At 40.1% G+C, this 27,661-nt stretch overlaps 2 protein-coding genes across 3 annotated transcripts in view; both read left to right on the top strand.

Moving 5' to 3' along the window:
• Nucleotides 1-14,051, top strand: part of LOC139558940 (acetylcholinesterase collagenic tail peptide-like) — a 29,059-nt gene extending 15,008 nt beyond the window's left edge. For both annotated transcript variants that reach the window (XM_071374455.1, XM_071374456.1), the window contains exons 9-18: nucleotides 942-968; nucleotides 1,857-1,901; nucleotides 2,021-2,056; nucleotides 2,434-2,514; nucleotides 5,181-5,277; nucleotides 7,661-7,815; nucleotides 8,039-8,158; nucleotides 10,010-10,133; nucleotides 11,066-11,168; nucleotides 11,355-14,051. In XM_071374455.1, the coding sequence (XP_071230556.1) occupies nucleotides 942-968; nucleotides 1,857-1,901; nucleotides 2,021-2,056; nucleotides 2,434-2,514; nucleotides 5,181-5,277; nucleotides 7,661-7,815; nucleotides 8,039-8,158; nucleotides 10,010-10,133; nucleotides 11,066-11,168; nucleotides 11,355-11,424 (858 nt within the window). In that variant the 3' untranslated portion in view covers nucleotides 11,425-14,051. The remainder of the gene's footprint in view (nucleotides 1-941; nucleotides 969-1,856; nucleotides 1,902-2,020; nucleotides 2,057-2,433; nucleotides 2,515-5,180; nucleotides 5,278-7,660; nucleotides 7,816-8,038; nucleotides 8,159-10,009; nucleotides 10,134-11,065; nucleotides 11,169-11,354) is intronic.
• Nucleotides 14,052-14,258: 207 nt separating this feature from the next.
• Nucleotides 14,259-27,560, top strand: fkbp14 (FKBP prolyl isomerase 14). The gene is made up of 4 exons (XM_071374454.1): nucleotides 14,259-14,582; nucleotides 14,876-15,027; nucleotides 26,651-26,778; nucleotides 27,003-27,560. The coding sequence occupies exons 1-4, from the start codon at nucleotides 14,389-14,391 to the stop codon at nucleotides 27,159-27,161; spliced, it is 633 nt and encodes a 210-aa protein (XP_071230555.1). The 5' UTR covers nucleotides 14,259-14,388; the 3' UTR covers nucleotides 27,162-27,560.
• The last annotated feature ends 101 nt before the right edge of the window (nucleotides 27,561-27,661 follow it).

The raw sequence follows: 27,661 nt of genomic DNA, 5'->3' as shown, positions 1-27,661 counted from the left end.
TTCTGCCGCTGAAAAACCCACTGTTCCTAGGCCGTCATTGTAAATAAGAATTTGTTCATAACTGACTTGCCTGGTTAATTAAATAAAAAAATGATCTGATAGATTCATTCTAATCAATTATCTGAATATTTACAGAGCCCCCATCCACCACCTGATGGGCCATCAGAGGGACAATTAGACGGTTATGCTGTTAGTCATCTGCTATTGGATCCTTGAATTAAAGCGTCAAGATTTAACAGAGAAGAGATGTTTCGAACGGGATTCGTTTTTCCAAACTGTAATTATTTTTTTATTTCATTCAATTGAGTTTTATGATGGAAGCCTGGAGTTTTTTTTTATTTATTCTAGGAGTGAATACACTTCAACGTCTAGACGATAAAAGGCTATACTCTAGACGATAAAAGGCTATTTAATATTTACACGTACGTACGTAGTGTGATCATAATCATTATTTTAGCGATCCGCGGTAGACGTCCCTCCAATGAAAAGGCCTCCCATCCTGCTGACGTGAGCTGCTGAACAGCGCGTTGCACTTGAGATGCATTTATGGATGAGAAAGTGAAGTTGCCATTTACAAAAAAGTTTTCAATATCGGCCATTCATATGAAATATGTGCGCAGTACTTTGTTTTAAGCATCAATTTATCAAATCGTTATTTTTTTTCTTGCTCTAACTGCCAGCAGCTAGAGAAAGAAACACAGGAACGTTGTTACGCACGAGGCTCGTAGGCTATTATCAGAGGACCTCGGAGCCTTGCATCCCACTGGGCAAAAACTGGTTGAATCAACGTTGTTTCCACGTCATTTCACACACGCACGAACACACATTCTAAACACAAGAAAAAAAGAGATCCCCTCTCTCACACACATAAACACACATACACACATTCTAAACCCTAAAGAGAAAATAGGTTCATTGTTGTCCTTTCATTCCTTCTCCAGGGTCTTCCTGGTTATAAAGGAGAGAAGGTGAGCTCAGATTATACTCTTATTCAGAGCATGCTGTTCAAACTACATTACCCAGATTATACTCTTATTCAGAGCATGCTGTTCAAACTACATTACCCAGATTAAACTCTTATTCAGAGCATGCTGTTCAAACTACATTACCCAGATTAAACTCTTATTCAGAGCATGCTGTTCAAACTACATTACCCAGATTATACTCTTATTCAGAGCATGCTGTTCAAACTACATTACCCAGATTAAACTCTTATTCAGAGCATGCTGTTCAAACTACATTACCCAGATTATACTCTTATTCAGAGCATGCTGTTCAAACTACATTACCCAGATTAAACTCTTATTCAGAGCATGCTGTTCAAACTACATTACCCAGATTAAACTCTTATTCAGAGCATGCTGTTAAAGCTACATTACCCTGATTATACTCTGATTCAGAGCATGCTGTTAAAACTACATTACCCAGCTCATACTCTGATTCAGAGCATGCTGTTCAAACTACATTACCCAGCTCATACTCTTATTCAGAGCATGCTGTTCAAACTACATTACCCAGCTCATACTCTTATTCAGAGCATGCTGTTAAAACTACATTACCCAGATTATACTCGGATTCAGAGCATGCTGTTAAAACTAAAACTACATTACCCAGATTATACTCTGATTCAGAACGTGTTGTTCAAACTACATTACACAGCTCATACTCAATAGACCATGCTGTTCAAACTACATTACCCATAATGATTAGCATTTTCTTATACTGGTACATTCTCTCTCTCTCTCTCTCTCTCTCTCTCTCTCTCTCTCTCTCTCTCTCTCTCTCTCTCTCTCTCTCTCTCTCTCTCTCTCTCTCTCTCTCTCTCCCCCCCTCTCTCTCTCTCTCTCTCCTGCCAGGGGTCTCGTGGTAATTCAGGCGTATTAGGACCAAAGGGCAACAAGGTGGGTGTTGTTACTGGACGTCAGCTAACTAGTGATGATCATTATTGATTGGGTGTCACCTTCCTGGAAACATAAAGCATGTTGATCAGTGGTTCTCTATCTTGTCTCTTCTTTCCTAGGGCTCCGCAGGTCTTTCTGGGATGTTGGGACAGAAGGTTAGAAACACATAGATACATTCAATTGTTTGATTTAACTCTGTGGTGAGAAATAACTCAATTAGGACCAGAATATACTATATAAACCTATAGAATCTATATTTTACTACTTTTTACCTCTCTCTCTCTCTCTCTCTCTCTCTCTCTCTCTCTCTCTCTCTCTCTCTCTCTCTCTCTCTCTCTCTCTCTCTCTCTCTCTCTCTCTCTCTCTCTCTCTCTCTCTCTCTCTCTCTCTCTCTCTCTCTCTCTCTCTCTCTTCTCTCTCTCTCTCTCTCTCTCTCTCTCTCTCTCTCTCTCTCTCTCTCTCTCTCTCTCTCTCTCTCTCTCTCTCTCTCTCTCTCTCTCTCTCTCTCTCTCTCGCTCTCTCTCTCTCTCAGGGTGAGATGGGATCGAAGGGAGACTCAGGAATTTCAGGGAAGAGAGGACCAACTGGCCGACCTGGGAAGAGAGGACAACATGTAAGAGAGATCAGAGGAGAAAATACATTTTACCAGTCCTCAAAGAGGGTTTGGTGTGCATGTTGTTAGTGTGTATCTTCAGTGTCCAGGATGTAACTGGTGTACAGAGCCTTCAGAAAGTATTCAGACCCATTTCCCTTTTTCCATATTTTGTTTACCTTACAGCCTTATTCTAAAACGGATTAAATTGTTCGTTTTTTTCTCATCAATCTACAAACAATACCCCATAATGACAAAGCGAAAACAGGTTTTTAGAAATGTTTGCAAATTTGTAGAAAATAAAAAAACAGAACGTTATTTCAGTTTTTTTTTAATTAAATAATCTCAAATGTCTAAACATTTCTACAAACCTGGTCCAAGACCCGATGGACACTCTGGAAGAGCTCTAGAGTACCTCTGTGGAGATGGGAGAACCTTCCAGAAGGACAACCGTATTGAAGATGCTCATCCCCAGAATCTTTTTACGTGTCTACTTTCAAAATATAAAGAACATTAACAACTTCATAGTTAAGAACACTATAAGGATATAGAACACTACAACAATATAGAACACTATAACAATATAGAACACTATAACAATATAGAACACTATAACAATATAGAACACTATAACAATGTAGAACACTATAACAATATAGAACACTATAACAATATAGAACACTATAACACTATAGAACACTATAACACTATAGAACACTATAACAATATAGAACACTATAACAATATAGAACACTATAACAATATAGAACACTATAACAATATAGAACACTATAACAACATGGAAGAGAATATTCAACGTATTCTACAAGAACCAATATCACTCTCTAAAAACACAACCCTATGACACAATCCTTGGATAGCTTTTCAGAATTCACCGATAAATTGGTTCACATGGAAAACTAAAGGAATAGAAACCGTAAATGATTGGTCACAGGAAATATATTTATTTCCTTAAAAGTATTAAAAAGCAATTTTGTACTGACCAAAGTAGATATTTGTAGATGTAGATATTTTCAAATACATGCAACTAAAAGTTACATATCACGAAATTTCGATTTAAAATATTTTGGACATTCGAGCAACCTTGAGGGAGTCTTATTTGAAAATAATATTCATATGTTAAGTAAGATATACAAAACTTGCAGAGAGCATTTCCCACTGGCTATCTCTTAGAAAATAATATAAACTATTGGAACCAAGACTTAAAAATAACTGATGTTTGCACAATATGCAGGGAAAGTGTAAAACTAACATTGACTCAATAATTCATGCCTTCTGGGAATGCTATGACGTCTAAAAGTTAGGAAGTTGTCTGTCAGAAGTATTACAATGTAAACGTACTTTTAATCCATCTGTCTGCATATTTCAAGACATGACATATGGGGTTGTAGTGAGATACACAATGGGCTGGACGATTCTCTTCTCTCTTATCAATTCTATTCTTATCTTGAAAACACTAAAAACGTGGAAATCAATCAATCCGCCATCATTGAAACAATGGAAAAATCAAATGATTTATTATTGAAATATTGATATAGCATTGGCGACTGAGAGAAACAAATCGGTACAGTTTAAGGCCATGTGGCAAACAATAATGCAGGTACTAAGGATGGAGGTGTGAGCATACTGGTTGGGCAGGTGAGATGTAGTCGTTGTTTAGGGTTAGGGTACTAGGGGATGGAGGTGTGAGCATGCGGGTCAGGGAAGATGAGATAGTCGTTGATTGTGTGTGTCTGTAAGTTGTTGTTCGTATGTATAAGTTTGTAATTGGTCTGGGGGAAAAAAACAACTCCCTAAAAATATAATAAAAATAATAAATGAATAAATAACACTAACAGGGTCGGATATTTTTGCGTCTGACTTTCTCACACTTTCAACCGTTTTACGTGAGTAAATTCAGATGTCAGATAAAACATGTAATGACAGGCCTGATGGAAACAGAACTTTTTTCGGGGGGGGGGAACTTTCCAACTGTTGACGAAACAAAATCCAATCGACAAGGTGGGATCTTTTTTTGTGTCAATAAAATTAATTATGCTAAAAAAAAATATTGGTGGAAACGCTTTTATGCGCAAAATATTTATATAATAACCATCATATCGAAGTAAACTTGTTGTGTCGTCTTCCGGCTACTACTCATCAGGAAAGCATGCGGTTTATTAGGTTCCAGATTAAATCATTTATGATGATCGTCACAGGGCGGTGAAAGGGCAAAGTGACGAGTTTGATGCTCCTTTCCAATAAATATCAAGGGTTTTATTCTGGTGACGTGATGATCGATGTTTAGCTACCGTTTGACACGTACAAAATAATCTCGCTCTTTTGTCCATAATAATCTCATAATGTAGGCTATACGTGAGTTCTAGCTAACAGCATCTCATCATGTAAGCTATACGTGAGTTCTAGCTAACAGCATCTCATCACGTACAGCCTTTTATCTGCAACAAGTCAATGTGATGGAAACACGTCTTTGTCTTGGCAAAATGCGCATATTGATTTCATGTGGATTTTAGAATATTCGCATGAAAAGCTGTTACCAATTGGATGGAAACCTGTGTCAATAGTTATGGAGGCCACTGTAGGTCACCTTATGTGTTTGTGTGTGTGTGTGTGTGTGTGTGTGTGTGTGTGTGTGTGTGTGTGTGTGTGTGTGTGTGTGTGTGTAGGGTATGAAGGGTCAGGGTGGAACCCCAGGTCCTATGGGTCCTACAGGTCCTGCTGGTCCCTCTGGTCACCCTGGACCCCCTGGACAACCTGCCTCAGGTAAGATAAGACCCCCTGGACTACCTGCCTCAGGTAAGATAAGACCACCTGGACTACCTGCCTCAGGTAAGATAAGACCCCCTGGACTACCTGCCTCAGGTAAAATAAGACCCCCTGGACTACCTGCCTCAGGTAAGATAAGACCACCTGGACTACCTGCCTCAGGTAAGATAAGACCCCCTGGACTACCTGCCTCAGGTAAGATAAGACCCCCTGGACTACCTGCCTCAGGTAAGATAAGACCACCTGGACTACCTGCCTCAGGTAAGATAAGACCACCTGGACTACCTGCCTCAGTTAAGATAAGACCACCTGGACTATCTGCCTCAGGTAAGATAAGACCACCTGGACTATCTGCCTCAGGTAAGATAAGACCACCTGGACTACCTGCCTCAGGTAAAATAAGACCACCTGGACTACCTGCCTCAGGTAAGATAAGACCCCCTGGACTACCTGCCCCAGGTAAGATAATACCCCCTGGACTACCTGCCTCAGGTAAGATAAGACCACCTGGACTACCTGCCTCAGGTAAAATAAGACCCCTGGACTACCTGCCTCAGGTAAGATAAGACCCCCTGGACTACCTGCCTCAGGTAAGATAAGACCACCTGGACTACCTGCCTCAGGTAAGATAAGACTACCTGGACTTCCTGCCTCAGGTAAGATAAGACCCCCTGGACTACCTGCCTCAGGTAAGATAAGACCACCTGGACTACCTGCCTCAGGTAAGATAAGACCCCCTGGACTACCTGCCTCAGGTAAAATAAGACCCCCTGGACTACCTGCCTCAGGTAAGATAAGACCCCCTGGACTACCTGCCTCAGGTAAGATAAGACCCCCTGGACTTCCTGCCTCAGGTAAGATAAGACCACCTGGACTACCTGCCTCAGGTAAGATAAGACCACCTGGACTACCTGCCTCAGGTAAGATAAGACCACCTGGACTACCTGCCTCAGGTAAGATAAGACCACCTGGACTACCTGCCTCAGGTAAGATAAGACTACCTGGACTACCTGCCTCAGATAAGATAAGAACACCTGGACTACCTGCCTCAGGTAAGATAAGACCACCTGGACTACCTGCCTCAGGTAAGATAAGACTTCCTGGACTACCTGCCTCAGGTAAGATAAGACCACCTGGACTACCTGCCTCAGGTAAGATAAGACTACCTGGACAACCTGCCTCAGGTAAGATAAGACCCCCTGGACTACCTGCCTCAGGTAAAATAAGACCACCTGGACTACCTGCCTCAGGTAAGATAAGACCACCTGGACTACCTGCCTCAGGTAAGATAAGACCACCTGGACTACCTGCCTCAGGTAAGATAAGACTACCTGGACTTCCTGCCTCAGGTAAGATAAGACCCCCTGGACTACCTGCCTCAGGTAAGATAAGACCACCTGGACTACCTGCCTCAGGTAAGATAAGACTACCTGGACTTCCTGCCTCAGGTAAGATAAGACCCCCTGGACTACCTGCCTCAGGTAAGATAAGACCCCCTGGACTACCTGCCTCAGGTAAGATAAGACCCCCTGGACTACCTGCCTCAGGTAAGATAAGACCACCTGGACTACCTGCCTCAGGTAAGATAAGACCACCTGGACTACCTGCCTCAGTTAAGATAAGACCACCTGGACTATCTGCCTCAGGTAAGATAAGACCACCTGGACTATCTGCCTCAGATAAGATAAGACCACCTGGACTACCTGCCTCAGGTAAAATAAGACCACCTGGACTACCTGCCTCAGGTAAGATAAGACCCCCTGGACTACCTGCCCCAGGTAAGATAATACCCCCTGGACTACCTGCCTCAGGTAAGATAAGACCACATGGACTACCTGCCTCAGGTAAAATAAGACCCCTGGACTACCTGCCTCAGGTAAGATAAGACCCCCTGGACTACCTGCCTCAGGTAAGATAAGACCACCTGGACTACCTGCCTCAGGTAAGATAAGACTACCTGGACTTCCTGCCTCAGGTAAGATAAGACCCCCTGGACTACCTGCCTCAGGTAAGATAAGACCCCCTGGACTACCTGCCTCAGGTAAGATAAGACCCCCTGGACTACCTGCCTCAGGTAAGATAAGACCCCCTGGACTTCCTGCCTCAGGTAAGATAAGACCACCTGGACTACCTGCCTCAGGTAAGATAAGACCACCTGGACTACCTGCCTCAGGTAAGATAATACCCCCTGGACTATCTGCCTCAGGTAAGATAAGACCACCTGGACTATCTGCCTCAGGTAAGATAAGACCCCCTGGACTTCCTGCCTCAGGTTAGATAAGACCACCTGGACGACCTGCCTCAGGTAAGATAAGACCACCTGTAGGAAACAGATAAAAATGATTGTGTTTAGTGTAATGATATGTGTGTTTTCCTCCAGGCCTGTACCTGGTAGGGGAGAAGGGAGATAAGGGTGTAGCGGGATCTCCAGGTGTCTGTGACTGTAACACCTACGGTGGTAACACCCCTCTGGGAGTCAACAACCCACACTACGGCAGTTACACCCAACGAGGCAACTACCACAAAGTCCCCGTGGTAAAACTCTCTGTCTCACACACACTGATTTACACAGGACCTTTTCCCATCAACTTTGACCCCCCCCAAAAAAATGTATTGTAAAGTATAGTTATCAAGTCCCTACATTTGGGCCATTTTCAATATTCCTGTCTTTGTCAGTGTATTAAGATTTGGGAGCTTTGTGAATCTCTCTACCTTGAATCAACACGTGTTATGTCATCTGTCTCTGGTCTCTATGTAGATCTTTGTAGTGGACAGTGAGGAGGAGTTGGATCGTCTCCACACGGTCAATGCCATCGCCTTCAGGAAGGACCAGAGATCCCTCTACTTCAAAGACAAAGACGGCTGGCAGCCCATACAGGTACTATACTATACGATACTATAAGATACTACACTATACTATACTATACTATACTATACTATACTATACAGGTACTGTACTATACGATACTATAAGATACTACACTATACTACACTATACCTTACTATAAGATACTAAACTACCCTATACTATACGATACTATAAGATACTACACTACACTACACTATACGATACTATAAGATACTACACTATACTATACGATACTATGCGATGCGATACTATACTTTACAAATACAATAAGAAACTGTTGCGAGATGTTTTCTTACAGTGGGCCTTAATGAATAGGACCCTGTTATTACAGTGGGCCTTAATGAATAGGACCCTGTTATTACAGTGGGCCTTAACGAATAGGACCCTGTTATTACAGTGGGCCTTAATGAATAGGACCCTGTTATTACAGTGGGCCTTAACGAATAGGACCCTGTTATTACAGTGGGCCTTAATGAATAGGACCCTGTTATTACAGTGGGCCTTAATGAATAGGACCCTGTTATTACAGTGGGCCTTAATGAATAGGACCCTGTTATTACAGTGGGCCTTAATGAATAGGACCCTGTTATTACAGTGGGCCTTAATGAATAGGACCCTGTTATTACAGTGGGCCTTAACGAATAGGACCCTGTTATTACAGTGGGCCTTAATGAATAGTACCCTGTTATTACAGTGGGCCTTAATGAATAGGACCCTGTTATTACAGTGGGCCTTAACGAATAGGACCCTGTTATTACAGTGGGCCTTAATGAATAGGACCCTGTTATTACAGTGGGCCTTAACGAATAGGACCCTGTTATTACAGTGGGCCTTAATGAATAGGACCCTGTTATTACAGTGGGCCTTAACGAATAGGACCCTGTTATTACAGTGGGCCTTAATGAATAGGACCCTGTTATTACAGTGGGCCTTAATGAATAGGACCCTGTTATTACAGTGGGCCTTAACGAATAGGACCCTGTTATTACAGTGGGCCTTAATGAATACTACCCTGTTATTACAGTGGGCCTTAATGAATAGGACCCTGTTATTACAGTGGGCCTTAATGAATAGGACCCTGTTATTTCAGTGGGCCTTAATGAATAGGACCCTGTTATTACAGTGGGCCTTAACGAATAGGACCCTGTTATTACAGTGGGCCTTAATGAATAGTACCCTGTTATTACAGTGGGCCTTAACGAATAGGACCCTGTTATTACAGTGGGCCTTAACGAATAGGACCCTGTTATTACAGTGGGCCTTAACGAATAGGACCCTGTTATTACAGTGGGCCTTAACGAATAGGACCCTGTTATTACAGTGGGCCTTAATGAATAGGACCCTGTTATTACAGTGGGCCTTAATGAATAGGACCCTGTTATTACAGTGGGCCTTAACGAATAGGACCCTGTCATTACAGTGGGCCTTAATGAATAGGACCCTGTTATTACAGTGGGCCTTAATGAATAAGACCCTGTTATTACAGTGGGCCTTAATGAATAAGACCCTGTTATTACAGTGGGCCTTAATGAATAAGACCCTGTTATTACAGTGGGCCTTAACGAATAGGACCCTGTCATTACAGTGGGCCTTAATGAATAGGACCCTGTTATTACAGTGGGCCTTAATGAATAGGACCCTGTCATTACAGTGGGCCTTAATGAATAAGACCCTGTTATTACAGTGGGCCTTAATGAATAGGACCCTGTCATTACAGTGGGCCTTAATGAATAAGACCCTGTTATTACAGTGGGCCTTAATGAATAGGACCCTGTCATTACAGTGGGCCTTAACGAATAAGACCCTGTTATTACAGTGGGCCTTAATGAATAGGACCCTGTTGTGTAAACTGTGTTGCAGCCCTTCAAACCACTCCAGTCGACAGAGAAGGTTCCGGAGCGGGTGGGTGTGTGTGGGGACGGACTGGTGCAGAACGGAGAGGAGTGTGATGATGGAAACAACGTCGTCACAGATGCCTGTCTCAGTAGGTCACACACACACACACACACACACACACACACACACACACAGACACACACACACACACACACACACACACACACACACACACACACACACACACACACACACACACACACACACACACACACACACACACACACACACACACACACACACACACACACACTGAGCATCACACACACACACACGCAGACAACACACACTGAGAATCACACACACACACGCAGACAACACACACTGAGAATCACACACACACAAACACACAAAGACAAAGTTTACAGGATATTACGTTGATAAAGTCGCAGTAGGAAATGCATACAGACAAAGAGATACACAGTGACACAGACATTAGCCTCAAGCCTTCTATCCAAACATACAATGACAGAGGAGAAAAGTAAGGAAATAGAGACTACTACAGTTGCATCATCGGTGTTCTCCTTCCCTCGCTTTCTGTCAGCCTGTCACTATTTCTCCCACTTAGTTAAATTAACTTAAAATGCGATATCAGCATCAACGTGATGCATTGAGGTGCCAAAGCAATTAAAATATCTCTCTCTCTCCCTCCCGCCCTCTTGTTCCCTCTCTCTCTCTCTCTCTCTCTCTCTCTCTCTCTCTCTCTCTCTCTCTCTCTCTCTCTCTCTCTCTCTCTCTCTCTCTCTCTCTCTCTCTCTCTCTCTCTCTCTCTCTCTCTCTCTCTCTCTCTCTCTCTCTCTCTCTCCTCTCTCTCTCTCTCTCTCTCTCTCTCTCTCTCTCTCTCTCTCTCTCTCTCTCTCTCTCTCTCTCTCTCCCTCCCGCCCTCTTACTGCCCTCTCTATCTATCTCTCTCTCTCTCTCTCTCTCTCTCTCTCTCTCTCTCTCTCTCTCTCTCTCTCTCTCTCTCTCTCTCTCTCTCTCTCCCTCTCTCTCTCTTTCTATCTCTCACCTTCGCTGTAGATTGTAGGTGGGCGTACTGTGGAGATGGCTATCGTCATGAGGGCATGGAGGAGTGTGATGGAAAAGACTTTGGTTACCAGACCTGCACATCATATCTCCCTGGGTATGTTCCCAGATGCCCTCCTTCTACACACACACACACACACACACACACACACACACACACACACACACACACACACACACACACACACACACACACACACACACACACACACACACACACACACACACACACACACACACACACACACACACACCTGTTATAATTGGTCATCTCTCGTTTAAGGTCTTTTGGCCATCTCAGATGTACTGGGTCCTGTTCCATCGATTCTACTGGCTGCAAATACTTCACCTGAGGCAACGAGAAGATGGCAGCATTGCAGTATTACCACGGAGCCTCTCCGTGTTGTGGTCTATACTTCAGCTCTGTTCTGGAGTGTTCCATAAAGAAGGCTTGAATTGTCTGCAGCACTTTTCAAAGCGAGGCAGAGGGGGGTGGCGAGTCCGTAGCTCCAATATGACAGACTGTGTGTACCTATGAAAAACTAAAACATTTTTTCCTCTAAGCTACTATTGGGGGACAGCTTTGGCCACAGGAGACCCCTGTATTCCGCATGACTATGGCTGTGTGACTGTTCTAGGGGCTCTACGCTGGTATCTCTGGCTGTAGCACTGTTAAAGAAATATTAAAAGACACTGGTGCACCTTGCGCAATATGTGTAAGTTATACAGTAAGTTTTACAGTAAGTTATACAGTATGATTGTAATGTGTATAAGCTAAAATATCGCAGTAAAGTTAAACTTGATGTTTCAATATACATTTGACATGCATCTCAAAAACAAAAAATGTATTTTTACCATGTCCAGCACGTAGCTATAGCAACCCTCGGACCACTTGTGTGAATTTAGACTGACAGTTAAAATGTGACGGAGCCGTTGACTGTTAATTCAATGATGGTCTCTGTACCAGTCCTCTTCAGAGTGAGTAAAGATGCATTCTGTAACTTTAGCTTCCTCACTACGCTCAAAAAAAAAATTAAGGTGCAAAAGTTGGAAACAAATAAAGTTATTGAGAGCGATGCCATAGGGTAACCATTTTACGGTCTCTGAAGAAGAAATACAAGGTGTGGTTCTTTGAAGAACAAAAATCCCAAACCAGAAATGTTTTGGCCCCTCCGGGACCCGGAATTGAATAGCCCTGCTGTAGAGTTTAAAGCCTTATTTGCATATTTCACAGGGTGGCTTTTGAGTGAATTTTAGGTACCATTACCACCCAGGACTTTGTTTTCTTAGTGACAGAGACATCTTTTTTTTGCATTCTTTTAATTTTCAGTCCTGTAGCCTTCACCAAGTGAGATTCAAAGTGAATATGTCGTTATTAAAAATTCCTATATTTAAGACAATACATATTTCATAAGGTCTTCTGTTGAGAGCCTAGTTTTAAACCCTAATACAGTGGCCTGAAACTCATCGTTTACAGGCCAAATCAAGCCTGCAAGTCACATTATGCTGGCTTGCGAGACGATGTGTAATTCCTATTGGAATCCAGCCAGACTGGAGATATTCAACATGTAGAAGTTTTATTCACCAGCAACCTGCATTCAGAATGACTGCCAGTGTTGGGAAGACAAATATATGAGACTACCTTAAATATCTAAACTGGGACAACAATTTCAATTTCAGTACAATTTCGGGTGCAATAAGTCCAAGTGACAGATTGGAATTGTTTAGAAAAATGTTTTTATTTATATTTAACTAGCATAAGATTAATGAATCAATCAATATAAATGCAAAAACATAGATATTGAAACAAACAATTTAAAAAATCTAACTGCAATAGAGCATGCTGGGAAATATGATAATGATGGGCGTGGTTTTGGTTCAACTCTAGTTATTAACACCAACACGGGTGTTATTTTACACCACTTAGTGTTAATTTAACTCTTTAAAGTGTTAATTTAACTCTTCAATCAACACTATAAGTGTCACACTGAAATAATCAACACTAGTTTAGACAGGCCAGTTTGCTGTGTTTGCTATGAAAGGGACACATCTGCAGGCTTCCATACATTTTCAAGAACCTTCTAGAATTCTGAAGAACCATTGATGCCACGTCAGGAACCACACGCTTCACTCAAAGGTTATTTTATCGGGCAAGAGTTCTCCAAGGAACCTTAAGAGCTGAGGAAGAACCATTTTAAGAACCTTCATTTTTTTCAGCGTTAATAAAGAGTACTATTCAGCCAAGATTGTCTTTCCAAAGAAGGGTCTGATACTGTATTTATGCAAATTAAGAGTGTGTAAATAGCTTTGCTTGATGTATTGAATCTTTATTTAATTATTTGAGAACAAATGATATCTTACGATAAGGACCTATTTGTATTTATATATGTATGAAGTGACTATAATGGGTGTGCTGCAGCTACATGTGGATGCTTGTGTGTAGGATCTATTGTAGGATCTACTGTAGGATCTACTGCAGAATATGACTGTTGATACTCTGGTCTACTGCAGAATATGACTGTTGATGCTCTGGTCTACTGTAGAATATGACTGTTTATGCTCTGGTCTACTGCAGAATATAACTGTTGATACTCTGGTCTACTGCAGAGTAGGACTGTTGATACTCTGGTCTACTGCAGAATATGACTGTTTATGCTCTGGTCTACTGCAGAGTAGAGCTATGTACAATCATTTTTGCCTTTTAGCCATAATATGTATTTATACATTGTGTGAATTATAGTGTGTTTATGGGCTATTTTATAAAACAATCTGATATCGAACTGTAGCCATTGATAAGGTATGTGAATGTTACACTAGCATGATATAAATTAAATAACACACACTGTTTCATCTCTCGATATAAAGTTAAATTCAACCAGCTTTTGCCAAAATGAGTAGTCGATGGTCTGTATATTATTTGTATACCTGAGAAATGTGAGTTAAAATAAAATAAAAAAGTAAATCGAAGTTTCAAAATGCATCCACGTATTGTTCATCTGTTTATCGTTCACATGTCTATAACAATTTGAAGGCTTCGACATTGATACTTTGAAAGACAGATCATTATTCTACGGAACTGAAAGACAACAGCTCGGCAAATTTTAGAACGACCACTCCCACGAAGGCGGGGAATATGCAAATGTTCAACCAATCAAACGTACACTTCCTGTAACAACTTGCACGATGAAACGTCACTTGCCACGTCTTGACACTGCGGGCGCGCTTGTTCCAGTGAGTGGCAAGTTCTACAAGTTTTTAACAACTATCTTTTCTCCTATCAAAACGTATAATTTTTTTTTGCTGATATCAGTTCTGAAATGTTCCTGGCTTGTTTGAGCTGGTTTTGCACCTCGCTGCTAGTGTTCGTCAGTGGAGGGAAACTTCCAGAAGCCGAGGTAAAAATCACAGTTCTGCACAAGCCTTTCCTCTGTCATCGCAAGTCGAAGTACGGAGACATTCTGCTGGTACACCATGAAGGATATCTTCAAAATGGAACTAAGTTTCATTCCAGGTTAGTTTGTTATGAAAACAACAATTGAAGGAAGGGTTTCCTGAACCTAGAAACGGTCAGATACATGTTTTTGCTGCTGTCTTTAAAAAAAAAGTGTGTGCGCTTCTCTGTGTCTGTGTGTGTGTGTGTGTGTGTCTGTGTCTGTGTGTGTGTGTGTGCGTGCGTGCGTGTGCGTCTGTGTGTGTGTGTGTGTGTGTGTGTGTGTGTGTGTGTGTGTGTGTGTGTGTGTGTGTGTGTGTGTGTGTGTGTGTGTGTGTGTGTGTGTGTGTGTGTGCGTGTGTGTGTGTTTCCAGCTACTCCCAGGGGGACAAGCAGCCTGTCTGGTTCACTCTGGGTATTAAAGAGGTGATAAAGGGATGGGATAAGGGTCTGCAGGGGATGTGTGCTGGAGAGAAGAGACGCCTCGTCGTACCTCCTGCCCTCGCTTACGGCAAGGAGGGGAAAGGTAGGCTACACACACACATGCACGGCACGTGTTGCCACTGTACTTAAAGTCACTTCACTCACACCCAGCATCACTGCAATGTACATAGATGACACCACCCTGAATGGCACTAATGAACTGCATCTCTCTCCTCCGGCATCGTTGTAGGGTAGAAACGTTGCATGATGGTTGTACTACTAACTACTGCTCTGTGACGTCTTCCCAGCGTGGAGCATGTGAACTATGCTGTGAGCTTGTGAACTATGCTGTGAGCATGTGAACGATGCTGTGAGCATGTGAACGATGCTGTGAGCATGTGAACGATGCTGTGAGCATGTGAACGATGCTGTGAGCATGTGAACGATGCTGTGCTTTGCCCTGGTAAGCACACCCAATACCTAACCCTCACCTACTTCTGTTATAACCGTAGCCTGAATCACTTTACAACACTTTGTTATTTCAAGAATGTTCCAGTGTTGACACATCTTGGGTGTGTGCATCTTATGAGTCTTGGTATGTTTTCACATAGTCCTCTTTTTTTTTTTAAAGAACCAATCTCAGTCCTCTTTAAAATAAAGTGAACTCTGGGTAAAAAAAGAAAGAAGAGCAAAATAACTCAGTTCTGTTTGAATGAGAACTCTGTCCTCTTCACACTCAACTCTCTTTTCCAGTTCACTGCGCCTATCTTGTGGTCCGTGTCCTCTTTGCATTCACATTGCTATGCTTTAGAAAGGAACCAAGATATTTTCCCAACATTCACTCAATGCATTCTGGGTTTTTACTAAGTGCAGGACAAGCCATTCCATCAGAATGTTATCGGACAGCTAGATAAATATTCAGCTAGATAAACATATTGCTAGATCAATATACAGATAGATAAATATTCAGATAAATATATAGCTAGATAACTATATAGCTAGATAAATATTCAGATAGATAAATATATAGATGTCACGATCGTCTTCTTGAGAGAGATTGGACCAAGGCGCAGCGTGTGCAAAATACATCTTCTTTTATTAAAGAAGAGAGAAAAAACCAAGAAACGAACAACTATACACAAACTAACAAAATAACAAACTGACGACCGTGAAGCTATACATATAAATAGTGCTGACACAAACACTACACATAGACAATTACCCACAACCAGCTAAAGCCTATGGCTGCCTTAAATATGGCTCCCAATCAGAGACAACAATAACCAGCTGTCTCTAATTGAGAACCAATTCAGGCAACCATAGACTTTCCTAGACACCTACACTGAACACTAAACCATCTACTCTACTTAACCCCCTAAACCATACAACACCCTAGACAATACAAAAACACATACTACACCATGTCACACCCTGACCTAACTAAAATAATAATGAAAACAAAGATAACTAAGGCCAGGGTGTGACAATAGATAAATATATAGCTAGATAAATATTCAACTAGATAAATATATAGATAGATAAATATTCAGCTAGATAAATATATAGATAGATAAATATTCAGCTAGATAAATATATAGTTGATAAATATTCAGATAGATAAATATATAGATAGATAAATATTCAGATAGATAAATATATAGTTGATAAATATACAGCTAGTGTAACGACGGGTGAGTGAATGAGTGAGGAGTCAACTGCAGAGAGCGAAATGTACGGGAAAACGCTTTAATGTCCTTCAAAAAAGTAACAGGTCCACACATGGGTGAATGCCCAAAACACTGGCGCTAAACAAACCCCAAACCTCGTTACAAACACTGGACAGCGAAAAACCCCAAACAAGACACGATACATCATCAAACGTAACAACCAATAAGCCCGCACAAACACTAGCGTGCAAAGCGAACCTAAATAGCACGCATCCCAAAACCCCAACAAGGAACAGGTGAAAACAATTAGACAGACATAAACGAAAAGGAAAAAGGGATCGGTGGCAGCTAGTAGACCGGCGACGACGACCGCCGAGCGCCACCCGAACAGGAAGGGGAGCCACCTTCGGTAGTATTCGTGACAGCTAGATAGATAAATATTCAGCTAGGTAAATATTCAGCTAGATAAATATATAGCTAGATAAATATTCAGATAGATAAATATATAGATAAATATTCAGCTAGATAAATATTCATCTAAATAAATATATAGATAGATAAATATCTAGATAGATAAATGTTCAGCTAGATAAATATTCATCTAAATAAATATATAGATAAATATATAGATAGATAAATATATAGATAGATAAATATATAGATAAATATTCAGCTAGATAGATAAATATTCAGCTAGATAGATATATAGATAGATAAATATATAGCTAGATAAATATTCAGATAAATATATAGATAGATAAATAGATAGATAGATAAATATTCAGCTAAATAAATATTTAGATCGATAAATATACAGCTAGATAAATATTCATCTAAATAAATATATAGATAAATATATAGATAGATAAATAGATAGATAGATAAATATTCAGCTAGATAAATATATAGATCGATAAATATACAGCTAGATAAATATTCATCTAAATAAATAGATAGATAGATAGATAGATAGATAGATCGATAAATATTCAGCTAGATAAATATTCATCTAAATAAATATATAGATAAATATATAGATAGATAGATAGATAGATAGATAGATAGATAAATATTCAGCTAGATAAATATATAGATCGATAAATATACAGCTAGATAAATATATAGATAAATATTCAGCTAGATAGATAAATATTCAGCTAGATAGATATATAGATAGATAAATATATAGATAGATAAATATTCAGCTATATAAATATATAGATAGATAAATATACAGCTAGATAAATATATAGATAGATAAATATTCAGCTAGATAGATAAATATGTAGATAGATAAATATGTAGATAGATAAATATACAGCTAGATAAGTATATAGATAGATAAATATTCAGCTAGATAAATATTCAGATAGATAAATTATATAGCTAGATAAATATTCAGCTAGATAAATATATAGATAGATAAATATTCAGCTAGATAAATATATAGTTGATAAATATTTAGCTAGATAAATATTCAGATAGATAAATTATATAGCTAGATAAATATTCAGATAGATAAATATATAGCTAGATAAATATTCAGATAGATAAATATATAGATAGATAAATATTCAGCTAGATAAATATTCAGATAGATAAATATATAGATAGATAAATATTCAGCTAGATAAATATTCAGATAGATAAATTATATAGCTAGATAAATATTCAGATAGATAAATATTCATCTAAATAAATATTCAGATAGATAAATTATATAGCTAGATAAATATTCAGATAGATAAATATTCAGCTAGATAAATATATAGATAGATAAATATTCAGCTAAATATATAATATAAATATATAATATATATAGATAGATAAATATTCAGCTAGATAAATATATAGTTGATAAATATTTAGCTAGATAAATATTCAGATAGATAAATTATATAGCTAGATAAATATTCAGATAGATAAATATATAGCTAGATAAATATTCAGATAGATAAATATATAGATAGATAAATATTCAGCTAGATAAATATTCAGATAGATAAATATATAGATAGATAAATATTCAGCTAGATAAATATTCAGATAGATAAATTATATAGCTAGATAAATATTCAGATAGATAAATATTCATCTAAATAAATATTCAGATAGATAAATTATATAGCTAGATAAATATTCAGATAGATAAATATTCAGCTAGATAAATATATAGATAGATAAATATTCAGCTAGATAAATATATAGTTGATAAATATTTAGCTAGATAAATATTCAGATAGATAAATTATATAGCTAGATATATATTCAAATAGATAAATATATAGCTAGATAAATATTCAGATAGATAAATATATAGATAGATAAATATTCAGCTAGATAAATATATAGTTGATAAATATACAGCTAGATAGATAAATATACAGATAGATAAATATTCAGATAGATAAATATATAGATAGATAAATATTAATCTAAATAAATATATAGATAGATAAATATATAGATAGATAAGTATATAGATAGATAAATATTCAGCTAGATAAATATTCAGATAGATAAATTATATACAGTGGGGAGAACAAGTATTTGATACACTGCCGATTTTGCAGGTTTTCTTACTTACAAAGCATGTAGAGGTCTGTAATTTTTATCATAGGTACACTTCAAATGTGAAAGACGGAATCTAAAACAAAAATCCAGAAAATCACATTGTATGATTTTTAAGTAATTAATTTGCATTGTATTGCATGACATAAGTATTTGATCACCTACCAACCAGTAAGAATTCCGGCTCTCACAGACCTGTTAGTTTTTCTTTAAGAAGCCCTCCTGTTCTCCACTCATTACCTGTATTAACTGCACCTGTTTGAACTCGTTACCTGTATGAAAGACACCTGTCCACACACTCAATCAAACAGACTCCAACCTCTCCACAATGGTCAAGACCAGAGAGCTGTGTAAGGACATCAGGGATAAAATTGTAGACCTGCACAAGGTTGGGATGGGCTACAGGAGAATAGGCAAGCAGCTTGGTGAGAAGGCAACAACTGTTGGCGCAATTATTAGAAAATGGAAGTTCAAGATGACGGTCAATCACCCTCGGTCTGGGGCTCCATGCAAGATTTCACCTCGTGGGGCATCAATGATCATGAGGAAGGTGAGGGATCAGCCCAGAACTACACGGCAGGACCTGGTCAATGACCTGAAGAGAGCTGGGACCACAGTCTCAAAGAAAACCATTAGTAACACACTACGCCGTCATGGATTAAAATCCTGCAGTGCACGCAAGGTCCCCCTGCTCAAGCCAGCGCATGTCTAGGCCCGTCTGAAGTTTGCCAATGACCATCTGGATGATCCAGAGGAGGAATGGGAGAAGGTCATGTGGTCTGATGAGACAAAAATAGAGCTTTTTGGTCTAAACTCCACTCGCTGTGTTTGGAGGAAGAAGAAGGATGAGTACAACCCCAAGAACACCATCCCAACCGTGAAGCATGGAGGTGGAAACATCATTCTTTGGGGATGCTTTTCTACAAAGGGAACAGGACGACTGCACCGTATTGAGGGGAGGATGGATGGGGCCATGTATCGCGAGATCTTGGCCAACAACCTCCTTCCCTCAGTAAGAGCATTGAAGATGGGTCGTGGCTGGGTCTTCCAGCATGACAACGACCCGAAACACACAGCCAGGGCAACTAAGGAGTGGCTCCGTAAGAAGCATCTCAAGGTCCTGGAGTGGCCTAGCCAGTCTCCAGACCTGAACCCAATAGAAAATCTTTGGAGGGAGCTGAAAGTCCGTATTGCCCAGCGACAGCCCCGAAACCTGAAGGATCTGGAGAAGGTCTGTATGGAGGAGTGGGCCAAAATCCCTGCTGCAGTGTGTGCAAACCTGGTCAAGAACTACAGGAAACGTATGATCTCTGTAATTGCAAACAAAGGGTTCTGTACCAAATATTAAGTTCTGCTTTTCTGATGTATCAAATACTTATGTCATGCAATAAAATGCAAATTAATTACTTAAAAATCATACAATGTGATTTTCTGGATTTTTGTTTTAGATTCCGTCTCTCACAGTTGAAGTGTACCTATGATAAAAATGACAGACCTCTACATGCTTTGTAAGTAAGAAAACCTGCAAAATCTGCTGTGTGTCAAATACTTGTTCTCCCCACTGTAGCTAGATAAATATTCAGATAGATAAATATTCAGCTAGATAAATATATAGATAGATAAATATTCAGCTAGATAAATATATAGTTGATAAATATATAGCTAGATAAATATTCAGATAGATAAATTATATAGCTAGATAAATATTCAGATAGATAAATATATAGATAGATAAATATATAGATAGATAAATATATAGTTGATAAATATACAGCTAGATAGATAAATATACAGATAGATAAATATTCAGATAGATAAATATATAGATAGATAAATATTCATCTAAATAAATATATAGATAGATAAATATATAGATAGATAAATGTTCAGCTCGATAAATATTCAGCTAGATAAATATTCAGCTAGATAAATATTAATCTAAATAAATATATAGATAGATAAATATATAGATAGATAAATATTCAGCTATATAAATATATAGATAGATAAATATTCAGCTAGATAAATATAGAGCTAGATAAATATATAGATAGATAAATATTCAGCTAGATAAATTATATAGATAAATATACAGCTAGATATTCCTACTTAAATTTTAGAAGCTAATAGATTGCATTTACTTAAAAGATGAGACATAATAACTGTAATCAGAAGATACTATTAACATGTAAATAGTATTGGTAAGGGAATAAATAGCAGAAGAATAACTGCAGATAACATAATGCTGTTATTGAAAATTGTATACTCAATGTAGGCTACTTACTGCCCCTTTTAAGAGCTAGAATTTATGTTATAGCCTACATTTTATGTTGTGATACTCACAACATATGTTGTCTTCTCACACTACTCAAACCCAACAATGGAATAAACCGTTTACTCTCTTAGCCCTTACAGTGAAATGCTATAGGCTATCTATACCTGTTGTATTCGGCACATGTGATCAATACAATTTGATTTGATCACATATTGCAAACAATCTGAAAGGAAAAACAGCGAACATTTTTCCCTCGAACGTGGACATTATCATCTTCGCTCTTTTGTGACACCGATGTGAGGGGTTATGTCAGGGAAAACAGTGTTGCAGTAGTCTAGTGTGGGGGTTATAACAGTAGTCTAGTGTGAGGGGTTATAACAGTAGTCTAGTGTGAGGGGTTATGACAGTAGTCTAGTGTGAGGGGTTATGTCAGTAGTCTAGTGTGAGGGGTTATAACAGTAGTCTAGTGTGAGGGGTTATAACAGTAGTCTAGTGTGAGGGGTTATGTCAGTAGTCTAGTGTGAGGGGTTATAACAGTAGTCTAGTGTGAGGGGTTATGACAGTAGTCTAGTGTGAGGGGTTATGTCAGTAGTCTAGTGTGAGGGGTTATAACAGTAGTCTAGTGTGAGGGGTTATGACAGTAGTCTAGTGTGAGGGGTTATAACAGTAGTCTAGTGTGAGGGGTTATGACAGTAGTCTAGTGTGAGGGGTTATGTCAGTAGTCTAGTGTGAGGGGTTATGACAGTAGTCTAGTGTGAGGGGTTATGACAGTAGTCTAGTGTGAGGGGTTATAACAGTAGTCTAGTGTGAGGGGTTATGTCAGTAGTCTAGTGTGAGGGGTTATAACAGTAGTCTAGTGTGAGGGGTTATGACAGTAGTCTAGTGTGAGGGGTTATGTCAGTAGTCTAGTGTGAGGGGTTATAACAGTAGTCTAGTGTGAGGGGTTATGTCAGTAGTCTAGTGTGAGGGGTTATGACAGTAGTCTAGTGTGAGGGGTTATGTCAGTAGTCTAGTGTGAGGGGTTATAACAGTAGTCTAGTGTGAGGGGTTATAACAGTAGTCTAGTGTGAGGGGTTATAACAGTAGTCTAGTGTGAGGGGTTATGTCAGTAGTCTAGTGTGAGGGGTTATAACAGTAGTCTAGTGTGAGGGGTTATGACAGTAGTCTAGTGTGAGGGGTTATGTCAGTAGTCTAGTGTGAGGGGTTATAACAGTAGTCTAGTGTGAGGGGTTATGTCAGTAGTCTAGTGTGAGGGGTTATAACAGTAGTCTAGTGTGAGGGGTTATAACAGTAGTCTAGTGTGAGGGGTTATGTCAGTAGTCTAGTGTGAGGGGTTATAACAGTAGTCTAGTGTGAGGGATTATAACAGTAGTCTAGTGTGAGGGGTTATGTCAGTAGTCTAGTGTGAGGGGTTATAACAGTAGTCTAGTGTGAGGGGTTATGTCAGTAGTCTAGTGTGAGGGGTTATAACAGTAGTCTAGTGTGAGGGGTTATGACAGTAGTCTAGTGTGAGGGGTTATGACAGTAGTCTAGTGTGAGGGGTTATAACAGTAGTCTAGTGTGAGGGGTTATGTCAGTAGTCTAGTGTGAGGGGTTATGTCAGTAGTCTAGTGTGAGGGGTTATGACAGTAGTCTAGTGTGAGGGGTTATGTCAGTCTAGTGTGAGGGGTTATAACAGTAGTCTAGTGTGAGGGGTTATGACAGTAGTCTAGTGTGAGGGGTTATGTCAGTAGTCTAGTGTGAGGGGTTATGTCAGTAGTCTAGTGTGAGGGGTTATGTCAGTAGTCTAGTGTGAGGGGTTATGACAGTAGTCTAGTGTGAGGGGTTATGACAGTAGTCTAGTGTGAGGGGTTATAACAGTAGTCTAGTGTGAGGGGTTATGACAGTAGTCTAGTGTGAGGGGTTATGTCAGTAGTCTAGTGTGAGGGGTTATGTCAGGTGTCTAGTGTGAGGGGTTATGGCAGTAGTCTAGTCTAGTGTGAGGGGTTATGTCAGTAGTCTAGTGTGAGGGGTTATGTCAGTAGTTTAGTGTTGGGGGTTATGACAGTAGTCTAGTGTGAGGGGTTATGTCAGTAGTCTAGTGTGAGGGGTTATGTCAGTAGTCTAGTGTTGGGGGTTATGACAGTAGTCTAGTGTTGGGGGTTATGACAGTAGTCTAGTGTGAGGGGTTATGTCAGTAGTCTAGTGTGAGGGGTTATGTCAGTAGTCTAGTGTGAGGGGTTATGTCAGTAGTCTAGTGTGAGGGGTTATGTCAGTAGTCTAGTGTGAGGGGTTATGTCAGTAGTCTAGTGTGAGGGGTTATGTCAGTAGTCTAGTGTGAGGGGTTATGACAGTAGTCTAGTGTGAGGGGTTATGACAGTAGTCTAGTGTGAGGGGTTATAACAGTAGTCTAGTGTGAGGGGTTATGACAGTAGTCTAGTGTGAGGGGTTATGTCAGTAGTCTAGTGTGAGGGGTTATAACAGTAGTCTAGTGTGAGGGGTTATGTCAGTAGTCTAGTGTGAGGGGTTATGTCAGTAGTCTAGTGTGAGGGGTTATAACAGTAGTCTAGTGTGAGGGGTTATGTCAGTAGTCTAGTGTGAGGGGTTATGTCAGTAGTCTAGTGTGAGGGGTTATAACAGTAGTCTAGTGTGAGGGGTTATGACAGTAGTCTAGTGTGAGGGGTTATGTCAGTAGTCTAGTGTGAGGGGTTATAACAGTAGTCTAGTGTGAGGGGTTATGTCAGTAGTCTAGTGTGAGGGGTTATGTCAGTAGTCTAGTGTGAGGGGTTATAACAGTAGTCTAGTGTGAGGGGTTATAACAGTAGTCTAGTGTGAGGGGTTATGTCAGTAGTCTAGTGTGAGGGGTTATGTCAGTAGTCTAGTGTGAGGGGTTATGACAGTAGTCTAGTGTGAGGGGTTATGACAGTAGTCTAGTGTGAGGGGTTATGTCAGTAGTCTAGTGTGAGGGGTTATGTCAGTAGTCTAGTGTGAGGGGTTATGACAGTAGTCTAGTGTGAGGGGTTATGTCAGTAGTCTAGTGTGAGGGGTTATGTCAGGTGTCTAGTGTGAGGGGTTATGGCAGTAGTCTAGTCTAGTGTGAGGGGTTATGTCAGTAGTCTAGTGTGAGGGGTTATGTCAGTAGTCTAGTGTGAGGGGTTAGGGCAGTAGTGTAGTGTGAGGGGTTATGACAGTAGTCTAGTGTGAGGGGTTATGACAGTAGTCTAGTGTGAGGGGTTATAACAGTAGTCTAGTGTGAGGGGTTATGTCAGTAGTCTAGTGTGAGGGGTTATGACAGTAGTCTAGTGTGAGGGGTTATAACAGTAGTCTAGTGTGAGGGGTTATAACAGTAGTCTAGTGTGAGGGGTTATGTCAGTAGTCTAGTGTGAGGGGTTATAACAGTAGTCTAGTGTGAGGGGTTATAACAGTAGTCTAGTGTGAGGGGTTATAACAGTAGTCTAGTGTGAGGGGTTATAACAGTAGTCTAGTGTGAGGGGTTATAACAGTAGTCTAGTGTGAGGGGTTATGACAATAGTCTAGTGTGAGGGGTTATGACAGTAGTCTAGTGTGAGGGGTTATAACAGTAGTCTAGTGTGAGGGGTTATGACAGTAGTCTAGTGTGAGGGGTTATAACAGTAGTCTAGTGTGAGGGGTTATGTCAGTAGTCTAGTGTGAGGGGTTATAACAGTAGTCTAGTGTGAGGGGTTATGTCAGTAGTCTAGTATGAGGGGTTATGACAGTAGTCTAGTGTGAGGGGTTATAACAGTAGTCTAGTGTGAGGGGTTATGACAGTACTCTAGTGTGAGGGGTTATGTCAGTAGTCTAGTGTGAGGGGTTATAACAGTAGTCTAGTGTGAGGGGTTATGTCAGTAGTCTAGTGTGAGGGGTTATGTCAGTAGTCTAGTATGAGGGGTTATAACAGTAGTCTAGTGTGAGGGGTTATGACAGTAGTCTAGTGTGAGGGGTTATGTCAGTAGTCTAGTATGAGGGGTTATAACAGTAGTCTAGTGTGAGGGGTTATGTCAGTAGTCTAGTATGAGGGGTTATGACAGTAGTCTAGTGTGAGGGGTTATAACAGTAGTCTAGTGTGAGGGGTTATGACAGTACTCTAGTGTGAGGGGTTATGTCAGTAGTCTAGTGTGAGGGGTTATAACAGTAGTCTAGTGTGAGGGGTTATGTCAGTAGTCTAGTGTGAGGGGTTATGTCAGTAGTCTAGTATGAGGGGTTATAACAGTAGTCTAGTGTGAGGGGTTATGACAGTAGTCTAGTGTGAGGGGTTATAACAGTAGTCTAGTGTGAGGGGTTATGTCAGTAGTCTAGTATGAGGGGTTATAACAGTAGTCTAGTGTAAGGGGTTATAACAGTAGTCTAGTGTGAGGGGTTATAACAGTAGTCTAGTGTGAGGGGTTATAACAGTAGTCTAGTGTGAGGGGTTATGCCAGTAGTCTAGTGAGGGGTTATGTCAGTAGTCTAGTGTGAGGGGTTATAACAGTAGTCTAGTGTGAGGGGTTATAACAGTAGTCTAGTGTGAGGGGTTATAACAGTAGTCTAGTGAGGGGTTATGTCAGTAGTCTAGTGTGAGGGGTTATGACAGTAGTCCTGTATGAGGGGTTATAACAGTAGTCTAGTGTGAGGGGTTATGCCAGTAGTCTAGTGAGGGGTTATGTCAGTAGTCTAGTATGAGGGGTTATAACAGTAGTCTAGTGTGAGGGGTTGTGTCAGTAGTCTAGTGTGAGGGGTTATAACAGTAGTCTAGTGTGAGGGGTTATAACAGTAGACTAGTGTGAGGGGTTATGACAGTAGTCTAGTGTGAGGGGTTATAACAGTAGTCTAGTGTGTGGTACGGGAATAATGACAAGCCAACCTGAGCTCTGTGTTCCCCTTCAAAAAAATGAACCGGACCGGATAATTCAAGAGAACCGAACTCAGAACACCTATTGAGATGGTCTCAGTTCGGGTCACCTCTGGGGCTCTGTTGGGTGTTACACAAAAACATTCTGAAAGGGACAAAGTCTGAAAACACCCTTACATGGCTTCCTCTCCTTGTCTCCTTTCCTTGGTCCACTCTTACTGGTTCGGTGAAAGCAACATCCTGGTAGGGATTAGCCATTATTTTCTTCAGCTATCCCTTCTTTTTAGAACAAATACATTTTTTTGTATGTATTAGAACTGAGTCCCGGCCTAGCATTCCAGTGACCTCTGATCCTGATGTTGTGACCCCTGAACTCTGACCTCAGGTAAGATCCCACCGGAGAGCACCCTGACTTTTAACATCGAGGTGATGGAGATCAGGAATGGACCCAGGTCACATGAATCCTTCCAGGAAATGGACCTCAACGATGACTGGAAACTCTCCAAGGACGAGGCGAGAACACACACACACACACACACACACACACAGTAACATTATGCTGTCTGGCATACTTAAAAACCGTTAAATGGATCTTCTCTCTGTTACAAACACAGACACGGACTATTTGTTCACACTTATACCATGTGAAGGGATTCTCTCTCTCTCTCGTTCTCTTTCTGTCACACAGACACACACTTTACTTTACGTCCTGACTGCATGCTCCCTTTTCCTCCCAGGTGAAGGAGTATCTGAGGAAGGAGTTTCAGCGTCATGGTTACCCGCCCAACGACACCCACCATGAGCAGATGGTGGAGGACATCTTTAAGAAGGAGGATGAGAACGAGGATGGCTTCATCTCCTCCAGAGAGTTCACCTATAAACACGATGAACTTTAACCTCTGACCTAATAATCCCCTATACTTATGGCACAGGGTTTTTTATTTCCTGGTCCGGTCAAACTTGGAGGTCTTAGTCCTATTTCTGTTCAGGGTAAAATTTGCTTTCAGACACAGTTCTAGGATCAGTTTATGTTCGCCATATTAAACGATGTAGATCATAGGAAACTGACCTTAGATCAGTGTTCAACGGCATCTTGCATCCGTCCAAAACGGAATCGGGTTACATGAACATGATATGATCATTCTTTACATTAGACAAGCTGTGTGAATTGTGATGCTAGTGTGTGTGTGTGTGTGTGTGTGTGTGTGTGTGATATTTTTTGGTTAAAGTTTATTTTAAAAGTTTGTTAATAAACTGCTTATGAACCATTATTAAATATTTGGTTAAACATTGTTTTTAACTGTTTTAGGGCCCTTTTGTTTTATATCTACAGTATCAAATGTTTTTCAAGAACCTCTCCAGAGATATATAATGTAAAACATTGATCACAGGATAA

Source organism: Salvelinus alpinus, chromosome 29, assembly GCF_045679555.1.
Source record: "Salvelinus alpinus chromosome 29, SLU_Salpinus.1, whole genome shotgun sequence".
In the NCBI taxonomy this organism is placed as follows: domain Eukaryota; kingdom Metazoa; phylum Chordata; class Actinopteri; order Salmoniformes; family Salmonidae; genus Salvelinus; species Salvelinus alpinus.
Note: the sequence above shows the minus strand (reverse complement) of the source record. Positions and strands in the feature narration are given on the sequence as shown.